The following is a 12443-nucleotide window of genomic DNA, read 5'->3' as shown; positions in this document are numbered from 1 at the left end:
ACCGACCTCTAGAAGGATTAGGGCGTATGGACATCACAGAAGTGGTCCACTGTAGACCACTACAGAGTATTACGTTTTTGTCCGTTCCACTGTATAAAACCACATTTGTCCTGCGTCACTCACAGGAAGCCACCGACAAAAAAAAAGTTTTATCCTCTCTCTAAAAACTTGATTATCCCCACATACTCAGGTCCTGTTAGTGGAGTGGTCTCGTTGGGTTCTGTCTGATTGCTTCCATCATGGTTTGGTGTTCTCTCTTCTTCCGTTCGCACCTCAACAATGGGTTCTTTGGACTCGTCTTTTCTGTATAGAGAACATAAACACTTTACTGTTAACGCGGAAACTAGAAACCAAAACAGCAACAACTACAATATCTCCCAATATACATATTGTCCACTCATGTAAAAATATACAATAGCTGAAAATATTCTTTGAAGGACACCGCCAATTTTAATTTTTGCATTTCCAATTTTTTCTCACCTTCTTCAAAAAATCATATTTGTATTATTTTTCCGTCTACATCGCTATAGGAGGACTTGTTTTCTGCGGGACGAGTTGTCATTTTGAATTACACCATTCTTTTTAACATATAATTTACTGAAAAATGGGAAAAAAAATTCCAAGTGCATTAAAACGGTAAAAACCCCGCAATTCTACCATTGTTTTATGGGTTGTATTTTTTTACGACCTTAGTTCTACAGTAATGAATTCTTCAGTTCAGTCTGATTACAGTTTATGTTTTACAATTTTATTTTTCCACCCACAGAGCTGTGCGAGGGCTTGACTTACGCGTGGCAAATTGGTGTCTTATTGATACCATTTTGGAGTAAATTCTATGATTTGATCGCCTTTTACTGCATTTTTTGTGGGAGGCTGCGGCAACAAAAAAGAAACTGAAATAAAAACAAAACTGAAATTTTGATGTTTTAGGTTTTTTTTCTTAACATCATTTACCGTATGGATTACATCATTTTATATTTTGATAGATCAGACTTTTACAGACATGGTGATATCAAATTACCAAAGTTTATTTATGATTGGGAAAAAAAGGGGTGATTCAAATTTTAAGTTTTTTTTTTATTTATTTTTCTTATATTTTTTCTTTTTTTTTTTTTAACTTTTCCTTTTTATTTTCAATCTGGTTCTTTGTTACTCACCTCTCCCGGGCATCCCAGGTTCTGCATCCTTCCCCTGGGTCCGCTGCCCTCTGTTGTGCTCCACATCGAATTTTCCGGAGTGTATTAATGACATCATCTCTCTAGACCTATTTAGACAGACACCTGTGTCTTCGGATTGAGACTCTCGTCCTAAGCTTGGTTCACCATCTTTGGTTTTTGTGATTGTGCTTGCCTGGGTTCCACTTCATCTGACTTATTGTTCCTGAGATTCCAGATAGTCCAAGTGTTCACTGCCCACTTGCCTTCCTACTTGTTGAACTGACGCCCGGGGTCCGTGTGTCCACTCAGACGTAAGGCTTAGAGGATCCACCTCACTTAGTGAGCCTGACATTTATACTGCCATAGATAGTAAAAATAATGGTCTTCGATGAAGACCAACCTTTGGCTGGATCTCAGAGGAGTACCAAAATGGCAGCATTGGAGGCTTTCAGTAGGCCAACCGCTACCACGTCAAACCCTAAGGCACCCCTTGAATGTGTTCAAAAATAAGTGATTATTAGAGATAGGTCACCGTAGTCTTGGACAATCCCTTTGACCATACTATGTATTTGATATGACCATCAAAAGTAGACTTACGAAAATGCCGCCTTTCCTTCTTCAATGTCTTTGCCTTTGGCCCCAGGACCAGCCTTTCCGCAGAAATTGACCGCAATGCACATGAGCAGACCGCACTTGTTGAGGAAGTAGCAAGTTATATCCACAGCCACCAACAAAAGAACGAAAACCACGATGAGAATGCCTACAATGGCTCCTGTGCCCAAACCGGAGCTTGCGCTGGTGGTGGCTTTAGATAGAAAAAAAAATGGAGAATGTTGTTAGATGTGGCCAGACTGGGAATTATAATCAGCAGTCACTAGATCTGATGTTAGGTGTCTTTGCAGTAAATGACTTTATATCGCGTATTAGATTTCCTTGCACAAAATGTCTAACGGAAATTGAAAGCTGAGCCTGAGGTTATTGGATTGTGTGACTCTTGTTTGATGAGGAAAATAAGTCAAGATTACATTACCATATTTTGCAGATAATTCTTTAGTTAACTGCTGCAAAAAAAAGGTGAAAAATGCAATAAACCGGTACAATGTTCGATTTCTATAAGCTTCATCCATAGGCCTAGAACCCATGAACATCTCAAACCTGCAGGAATGACCATTAGGGCAGCCCCCGAGGAGTCATGGCCAGACGGTGCCAACAGCACGTGAATATCACCTATTGATTACATCAGATTTTTATCTTAAATCTATAAAAATATTCAATCTTTCATATCACTATTAAATAAAAATTACCGTAAATCTTGCATTTTTCACACTGGCCACTAATCGTAGCATTAGACTCGCATGTCCTGCTCTTTTCAGCAGCCACATGGACATAGACAGCAATAGACTGACTCTGACTTAGTGACTCTATATAAGTATTTTCTAAGTATACTTTTATCTGAGCAAAGGAGGAGGAGGAGGTGAGCTGTGACATCACCTATTTAGAATGGTGGATCCTGTGTTATCTACTGTATATAGAGGTGTTATCAGTCATTGTACAGGAGGGGAGAGGTGAGCTGTGATATCACTTATTGTGAATGATGGAACCTGTGTTATCTGCTGTATATAGAGGGGTTTATCAGTCATTGTACTGGTGGAGGATGAGGTGAGCTGTGACATCACCTATTGTGAATAGTGAGTCTGGTCTTATCTACTGTATATACAGGTGTTACTAGTGATTGTACAGGGGGGAGGAGGTGAGCTGTGACATCACCTATTGTGAATGGTGGATCCTGTGTTATCAACTGTATATAGAAATGTTATCAGTCATTATACAGGAGGAAGAGGAGGTGAGCTGTGACATCACCTATTGTGAATGGTGTATCCTGAGTTATCAATTGTATATAGAGGAGATATCAGTCATTATACAGGAGGAGGTGAGCTGTGACATCACCTATTGCAATTGATGAATCCAATGATGTCTATTATATACCTTTCATTGTAATCATGTCTGTAATAATGGTGAAACTGCTAAAAGTCATCTGTAAAGATCAGGATATATGAGTCTAGTATTAGGCCTGGTGGTCAGTGTGAAGCCCTTTGTCCTGATCAGATTATGCCTAGTAAATGCTTCTATCTACTGTAAGTCAATGAGTCAGAGCCACTCTGTTGCTGCCTATGTTCATCTGACTTCTGTAAATAGGAAGTATGAGTCTAGTAAAAGTCTTAGTGACGGTGGCGAGAATGAAAACTTCAAGATTTTGGATTTTTTTTGTATTATAGATAATGACATAGAAAAGTCAAGAAAATGATCAAAAAAATGTAAACATTACATATAACATTCACAAACATGATTAATGCAGTAGGTCATTTTCTGATGACAATTTTCTTTTAAATTTTAGTAACTCAGAAATTATAATTATGGTGGATGAAAAAGGGCCCATGAGTAGTATCGCCAGGCAGCCAAAGCCACTCCCCGTTGACTCCTGCCTGTACGGGGGTCCACTTCAGCCAAGAATGTTGTTTTAGAACTGAAGTAGAACACAGTAGACTGTCCTCAGCTTCTTTCTTTTTTACACTCGCATCCATCAACTAGCAATATCTCCTAAGAGCCCATATTATATATTGATATATCAAATAATGATCACACATTTTGTGCATTTCTAATTAAATTGGCATTAAAATATATTCTGCACCATGTTCACTGTTTTTTCTGCACGATAACATTTATCGCCGCCTGTCTTAAAGAGGACCTTTCATTGGATTTTTTTAATTTAAATTTAGTACCGCCTCCAATTGTCGCTGTTCCACTGATTCTGGAACAGTTTTTCTTTTGTTTCTATACCCCTCCGTTCCAATGTTATGACACCCAGTAATAATGATGCAAGTCTTCCCTTCAACCAACTGGGCAAATATAAAGGAACTTCTCCTCTTTGTGTACATCTCCTCTAAAGCTGGCCAATCAAATCACGGCCACGCCCACAGAGAAGTTCTCTGGTATACGCCCAGTTGGTTGAAGGGAATATTTGTATCTTTGTTACAAGTCAGATAAAAAAAGTAAAAAGCACAATAGGTTCTTATCCAAATAGTATTAAGGAAACAAAGGGTAAATGTGCTCAGCTCGTGAGGTTATGTGTGACACAATTTCTAAAAGTGCATGAATTCAAGCTGCTGCAGCTTCCACGGTGATATATACGAATTATGCCAGGGAAGATGGAAGTATCCTGCGCTGCTGAATAACAATGACTATGCAAGACAAGAATGGAGGAACGATGGTTTAATATCAACGCGTTTCAGGGTCACTCTGGCTCCTTCTTCAGGACAACCACAGATCAAGGATCAAGTTCTGTGGTTGTCCTGAAGAAGGAGTCGTAGTGACTCTGAAACGAGTTGATATTAAACTACCATTCCTCCATTCTTGTCTTGGATCGTCATTGTTGTTATTTATGGAGGAATGGTGGTTTAATGTCAACGCGTTTCAGAGTCACTTCGACTCCTTTTTCAGGACAACCACAGATCAAGTTCCGTGGTTGTCCTGAAGAAGGAGTCGTAGTGACTCTGAAACGAGTTGATATTAAACTACCATTCCTCCATTCTTGTCTTGGATCGTCATTGTTGTTATTTATGGAGGAATGGTGGTTTAATGTCAACGCGTTTCAGAGTCACTTCGACTCCTTTTTCAGGACAACCACAGATCAAGTTCCGTGGTTGTCCTAAAGAAAAAGTCGGAGTGACCATGAAATGCGTTGACATTAAACCAACATTCCTCCATTCTTGTTTTGGATTGTCATTGTTGTTATTTATGGAGGAATGGTGGTTTAATGTCAACGCGTTTCAGAGTCACTACAATTCCTTCTTCAGGACAACCACAGAACTTGATCTGTGGGTGTCCTGAAGAAGGAGTCAGAATGACTCTGAAACGCGTTGAGATTAAACCACCGTTCCTTTATTCTTGTCTTGGATCGTCCTTGTTACTCAACAGTGCAGGATACTTCCATCTTTCTTGGCATACTTTGCTACAAGTCAGGCATAACTTTGGCACAGAAGAAAAAGAAAAATTATTACAGAATCAGTAGAACACCGGCATTTATTGGAGGTACTCAGTTAAAAAAAAAATCCAGTTAGATGTCCGCTTTAAACAGCACTGTGCTGCAGTTCCCCTTAACTATTTTTAGGATGCTGGAAAGTCCAGGAGGTCAGACCTCCATCGATAATAAATGCGACGACACAGCCTACAGAGATGAGAACACCCCTTTAATTCTGGTGGAACATTTATATCAAGAAGCTTAAACCTCACAGCTTTCTGGGGCTTTCTTTTTGATTTAATAGTGACACCCCATCATGCTCTGAGATCAGTATTTAAACTGAAATTTCATCTTTCGGTCACGTTGGCTATAAAAACAGACCAAACCTGAATTTCTTTGTAAAACAGATGAAAATATAGAGAAAAAGATAATACAAATAGAGAAATGACAAAAATGTGTTTTAACTCATCGTGTTTATTAACTGTTTTTATTGCAGAAATATACATAAGATAGGAAGAAATGTTGCAGATAGTTTAATATTATACAGCACTCCCTCTGCACCCAGGTCTCGCTAGGCGAATGCATGGGAGTACCATACGATTGCACAAGCAGACATTTTTTCAGGACATAAATTATAAATTAAATATTTAAAAAACAAAGTCTTCCAACTTCCAAAACATAAAAAATATCAAAAAAATTTATACTTACCTCTTTTTACCCAGCAGAAGTTACGGTGATCATCCTGGCCTTTGTTTACTAGAGGCCGGCACAAGACGGCAGTCAATCATTGACCTATAAACAAAGACCAGGAGGACAGCCGCAACTTCTGTGCTGGGTTGTTGGAGCAGTGAAGAGATGAGTCTACTTTATTTTGTTAATTTATTACATCTGCTATGGGGATTTTTTTTGAGGATGGATAACTTCTTTAGATTTTGCAGTTTTTTTTAGTTTTTACTTGCCTTATAGTGTAGACGTACAGTACAGACCAAAAGTTTGGACACAACTTCTCATTTAAAGATTTTTCTGTATTTTCATGACTATGAAAATTGTACATTCACACTGAAGGCATCAAAACTATGAATTAACACATGTGGAATTATATACTTAACAAAAAAGTGTGAAACAACTGAAAATGTGTCTTATATTCTAGGTTCTTCAAAGTAGCCACCTTTTGCTTTGATGACTGTTTTGCACACTCTTGGCATTCTCTTGATGAGCTTCAACAGGTAGTCACCGGAAATGGTCTTACAACAATCTTGAAGGAGTTCCCAGAGATGCTTAGCACTTGTTGGCCCTTTTGCCTTCACTCCGCTTTCCAGCTCACCCCAAACCATCTCGATTGGGTTCAGGTCTGGTGACTGTGGAGGCCAGGTCATCTGGTGTAGAACCCCATCACTCTCCTTCTTGGTCAAATAGCCCTTACACAGTCTGGAGGTGTGTTTGGGGTCATTGTCCTGTTGAAAAATAAATGATGGTCCAACTAAACGCAAACCGGATGGAATAGCATGCCGCTGCAAGATGCTGTGGTAACCATGCTGGTTCAGTATGCCTTCAATTTTGAATAAATCCCCAACAGTGTCACCAGCAAAGCACCCCCACACCATCACACCTCCTCCTCCATGCTTCACGGTGGGAACCAGGCATGTAGAGCCCATCCGTTCACCTTTTCTGCGTCGCACAAAGACACGGTGGTTGGAACCAAAGATCTCAAATTTGGACTCATCAGATCAAAGCACAGATTTCTACTGGTCTAATGTCCATTCCTTGTGTTCTTTAGCCCAAACAAGTCTCTTCTGCTTGTTGCCTGTCCTTAGCAGTGGTTTCCTAGCAGCTATTTTACCATGAAGGCCTGCTGCACAAAGTCTCCTCTTAACAGTTGTTGAAGAGATGTGTCTGCTGCTAGAACTCTGTGTGGCATTGACCTGGTCTCTAATCTGAGCTGCTGCCTGCGATTTCTGAGGCTGGTGACTCGGATAAACTTATCCTCAGAAGCAGAGGTGACTCTTGGTCTTCCTTTCCTGGGGCGGTCCTCATGTGAGCCAGTTTCTTTGTAGCGCTTGATGGTTTTTGCAACAGCACTAAGGGACACTTTCAAAATTTTCCCAATTTTTCGCACTGACTGACCTTCATTTCTTAAAGTAATGATGGCCACTCGTTTTTCTTTACTTACCTGCTTTTTTCTTGCAATAATACAAATTCGAACAGTCTATTCAGTAGGACTATCAGCTGTGTATCCACCAGACTTCTGCACAGCACAACTGATGGTCCCAACCCCATTTATAAGGCAAGAAATCCCACTTATTAAACCTGAGAAGGCACACCTGTAAAGTGAAAAACATTTCCGGTGACTACCTCTTAAAGCTCATCAAGAGAATGCCAAGAGTATGCAAAACAGTCATCAAAGCAAAAGGTGGCTACTTTGAAGAACCTAGAATATAAGACATATTTTCAGTTGTTTCACACTTTTTTGTTAAGTATATAATTCCACATGTGTTAATTCATAGTTTTGATGACTTCAGTGTGAATGTACAATTTTCATAGTCATGAAAATACAGAAAAATCTTTAAATGAGAAGGTGTGTCCAAACTTTTGGTCTGTACTGTATATTCAATGTTCATGAAATATAAGTTGATATTAGAAAAGGCGTTCTCAAGTTATTTCCCTGAGTCATTTTTTTTTATTTTCCAATATAAATTTAATAAAGTATATTTTAGAGGAAGGTAATGTGTGAGGGCCAAGTTCTGCTCTCAGGTCTTTAAAGAAAAGCTGAAGACTGTAAAGCACACCTGACAAAAAATGCTTCTTAAGTGGACCTATCACCATATCAAACGTGGCCAGCGTTTGTTCTCATTTATTCCCGCAGCTCCACTAATTATTTCGTTTTTTTTCTTGTTTAAAATGCTCCTTTGAGTTCCAGAGATAAGGGCCTTTTTATTTGGTGCTAATTTATATGGTCATTACGAGGGGGGTGTGGCTCACAGGTTCCTCTGGGGCATGTCTTTAGGACAATACATAATTATCCTCTGAGCAATGCCCCCTTCTAAATGCCTTCAAAATTTGTATATTTTTTGCACTAAATAAAAAGGCCTATATCTCTGTAATCATATTGCAGATCTTAAAAAAAGAGAAAAAATATGTAATACTCAGTGGAGGAGAGGGAACAAAATAAAAGCAAACACTGTCCGCTTTTGACTTTTTTACAGGTCTTATTTAAATTGGTTATCCAACTTATTAGAATGGTTTCTTAAAGAAGTTTTCCACTATTAAGACACTGGTGACCTATCCTTAAAGAGCTGGTCCACTACAATGTATATTCCGCCTATCGATTTAAACCTTTTAAATAAGTATTTTTGCAAATACCTTATGGTGTCATTTTTGCCTGTGAGCGGCGCTATCGCTGCTCACTCAGTCCTAATCACGTGACCCCCGGCTGCAGCCGCTTTTGACATCCGCTGATGTCACATCAACTTCCGGACTCCCTTGCATCACCAGGGTGTCACTCACGCCAGGGATCAGAAAGAAAGGAGTGCCATTTGACTTTTTGAATGTAAAATTTGCTTGAATAATTAGCGGACGCCATGTCGCATTTGAGGAGCCCCTGATGTGCCGCAACAGTGGAAACCCCCCACAAGTGCCACCATTTTGGAAACAAGACTCCTCAGGGAACTTATCTACATGTGTGGTGAGCACCCTGAACCCCAGATGCTTCACAGAAGTGTATAATGTAGAGCAATGAAAATAAAAAAAATTATCTTTTAGCCCCAATTTTTTTATTTTCACATGGGTAACAGGAGAAATTAGATGCCAAAAGTTGTTGTGCAATTTCTCCTGAGCACGCAGATACCCCATATGTGGTTGAAAATTACTTTTGTGGCACAGTGCACAGCTCAGAAGCGCCATATTGGAGTTCATATTTTGCTGTGCTGGTTTGACGGTGCCATGTCACATTGGCAGAGCCGCTAAGGCGCCAGAACAGCAGAACTCCCCCATAAGAGACCCCATTTTACAAACTACACCTCTCAATGAATTCATCTAGGGGTGCAATGAGCATGCTGACACCACATGTGCTTCACAGAATTTTAAACCATTGGGCGGAGAAGAAAGAATAATTAAATTTTTACCACCAAAACTTTTTTTAGCCCCAGATTTTGCATTTTCACACTGGTAAATGGGTAAAAATGGCACCAAAATTTGTCACACAATTCTGCTGAATTTAGAAATACCCCATATGTGAGTGTACAGTACTGCTTAGCCACACAGTGAGACTCGGGAAGGACGGAGCGCTATCTGCCTACTGGAGCGCAGATTTTCCTAGAGTAGTATGCAGACTCCATATACATAGCTCCTACGTAATTCAGATGAACCCCCGAGGGATCCATTCACTATAATGAGGCAGCAGAGTTAACCCTCTTTCACACGTTAGTGTGTCCGGTATGTACCGGAGACACATACACACGCAGACCCATTTAAATGAATGGGTCTGTGCATATGTCATGGTGTTTCCAAGGACCGTGTGTCCGTGGGCAAAACATGTTGACATGTCCATTTTTTTCGCGCTGCATGGGAGGCAAAACGTCCCACATTGATGACAGACGGATTTTATCCGTCTGTCATCAGTGTGACACGTACTGGCACCTGGGAATCAGTGTACAAGTAGCGCTGTTCCCAAGCGCCGGGTGTTGAACGCTGCCCTCATCATTGTCCCCTGCAATCAGCGCGAGCAAGGGACAATGATGAGAATAGTATTCTTTTCCCACTGTGTCCTGGTGTAAAAATAAGAATAAAATGAAAAAGTCCTTATATTCACCTGTACGAAAATGTCCCCCCGCTGTAACCCACCTAATCGCTCACGCAGAGGAGCCGGGGAGAATGACTCGCTCCAGCGAGCGAGCTCCGGAGCTGCACTGAACTCAGAGAGCGACAGGACACTGAGCGTAGCTCCGGGTCCCGCTCGCTGAAGCAAGTCATTCTCCCCAGCTCCTCGGCGTGAGCAGTCAGATGGGTTACAGTGGGGGACATCTTCGGACAGGTGAGTATAAGAATTTTTTTATTTTATTCTTACCATTAATACTACTCTCAGCATTGTCCCTTGCTCACGCTGATCGCAGCACCGACAGGGGACAATGATGAGGACAGCATTCAGCAACCGGAACTTGGGAACAGCGCTAACTGTACCAATGATTCACAGGCGCCGGTACATATGCTCCTGATGCAGCACGCGGTTGCCACATGAATATCACACAAGTGCACACGGACATCTCGGTACTGTTTTTTCCGGTACCGGAAATATCAGGACGTGTGAAGCCGGCTTACTCTGGACTCCATCTGGCCTCTGTTCATCGGTGTCCTTTTTTTCAGAGGTTTACACAACTGTGGCCGACGGCACTTTTATGCACACCTACTAAAAAGATGGACACCGTGGGATCACAGGCCAGAAGACGTCCATGGTGCCTCCATCTGCCTCATTACAGGGAATCTTCCGCCGGGGGGAAGGTTCCGTCTGAATCACGTATTTCAGAGATTTACCTGGAATCCCCTATGTAAGCGCTCAGCGCAGGATATATGCGATCTTTGGGAGCAGCAGGTGAAGATTTGGTTTTATTTATGTTTTATGTTGCTCCTAATGCAGTATACGTGATTAGGCAACTTTATTCTTTGGGTAGGCACGATTACAGCGATACCAGATTTATATCAGGTTTTTATGTTTGGCAGCTGTCACACACTAAAAAACATTTGTGTTTTTGCAAAGACTAGTTTTTGTATCACCATATTTTGAGAGTTATAACTTTTCCATATTTCGGCCGACAGAGTAATGTGAGGGCTTGTTTTTTGCGGGACAAGTTGACATTTTTATTGGTATCATTTTCGGGCATGTGACATTTTATTGCTTTCTATTACGATTTTTGGGAGGCAGAATAAACAAAAAATAACAATTCAGGAATTTTTTTTTTATTCTGTATGCCGTTCCTCGTGTGGTAAAATTGATAAGGCAGCTTTATTCTTCGGGTAAGTACGTTTACAGCGATACTAAATTTATATAGTTTTTTTATGTTTTGGCACTTTTACACAATAAAAACTATTTTATAGAAAAAAAATTTTTTTTGCATCGCTTTATTCTGAGAGTTATAACTTTTTTATTTTTCGGCTGATGAAGCTGTAATAACTGTTGGACACAGTAATGTTTCTGCCTTGAAATGAGGTTTATTGTACTAACAGAAAATGTGCAATCTGCATTCAAACAAAATTTGACAGGTGCATAAGTATGGGCACCCTTATCATTTTCTTGTTTTAAATACTCCTACCTACTTTTTACTGACTTACTAAAGCACTTTTTTTGGTTTTGTAACCTCATTGAGCTTTGAACTTCATAGCCAGGTGTATGCAATCATGAGAAAAGCTACTTAAAGTGTCCACTTGCAAGTTGTTCTCCTGTTTGAATCTCCTCTGAAGAGTGGCATCATGGGCTCCTCAAAACAACTGTCAAATGATCTGAAAACAAAGATTATTCAACATAGTTGATCAGTAGAAGGATACAAAAAGCTGTCTCAGAGATTTAACCTGTCAGTTTCCACTTTGAGGAACATAGTAAGGAAATGGAAGAACACAGGGACAGTTCTTGTTAAGGCCAGAAGTGGCAGGCCAAGAAAAACGTCAGAAAGGCAGAGAAGAAGAATGGTGAGATCAGTTAAGGACAATCCTCAGACCACCTCCAGAGAGCTGCAGCATCAACTTGCTGCAGATGGTGTCACTGTGCATCGGTCAACTATACAACGCACTTTGCACAAGGAGAAGCTGTATAGGAGAGTGATGCGAAAGAAGCCGTTTCTGCAAGCACGCCACAAACAGAGTCGGCTGAGGTATGCAAAAGCAGATTTGGAGAAGCCAATTTCTTTTTGGAAGAAGGTCCTGTGGACTGATGAAACCAAGATTGAGTTGTTTGGTCATACAAAAAGGCGTTATGCATGGCGGCAAAAAAACACAGCATTCCAAGAAAATCACTTGCTACCCATAGTAAAATTTGGTGGAGGTTCCATCATGCTTTGGGGCTGTGTGGCCAATGCCAGCACTGGGAATCTTGCTAAAGTTGAGGGACGCATGGATTCCACTCAGTATCAGCAGATTCTTGACAATAATGTTCAAGAATCAGTGCTAAAGTTGAAGTTACGCAGGGGATGGATCTTTCAGCAAGACAATGATCCAAAACACCGCTCCAAATCTACTCAGGCATTCATGCAGAGGAACAATTACAATGTTCTGGAATGGCCATC

The 12443-nt window shown here is 40.5% G+C and overlaps 1 protein-coding gene across 6 annotated transcripts in view; it reads right to left on the bottom strand.

Moving 5' to 3' along the window:
• NCAM1 (neural cell adhesion molecule 1) overlaps positions 1–12443 on the bottom strand; it is a 353077-nt gene that overhangs the window by 12694 nt on the left and 327940 nt on the right. For 5 of the 6 annotated variants that reach the window (XM_073656983.1, XM_073656982.1, XM_073656984.1 and 2 more), the window contains 2 exons: positions 1755–1962; positions 187–303 (listed from right to left, as the gene is read on the bottom strand). In XM_073656983.1, coding sequence (XP_073513084.1) covers positions 187–303; positions 1755–1962 — 325 coding nt within the window. Of the gene's footprint in view, positions 1–186; positions 304–1754; positions 1963–11383; positions 11665–12443 lie in introns of those variants that run through there. The other variant, XM_073656988.1, reaches the window with a different exon arrangement.

The sequence above is a fragment of the Phyllobates terribilis genome, unplaced genomic scaffold, assembly GCF_046119375.1.
Source record: "Phyllobates terribilis strain yellow unplaced genomic scaffold, ASM4611937v1 Scaffold_12__6_contigs__length_324123572, whole genome shotgun sequence".
Lineage (NCBI taxonomy): Eukaryota > Metazoa > Chordata > Amphibia > Anura > Dendrobatidae > Phyllobates > Phyllobates terribilis.
The sequence above is the reverse complement of the archived record's forward strand: the minus strand, read 5'-3'. Positions and strand labels throughout refer to the sequence as shown.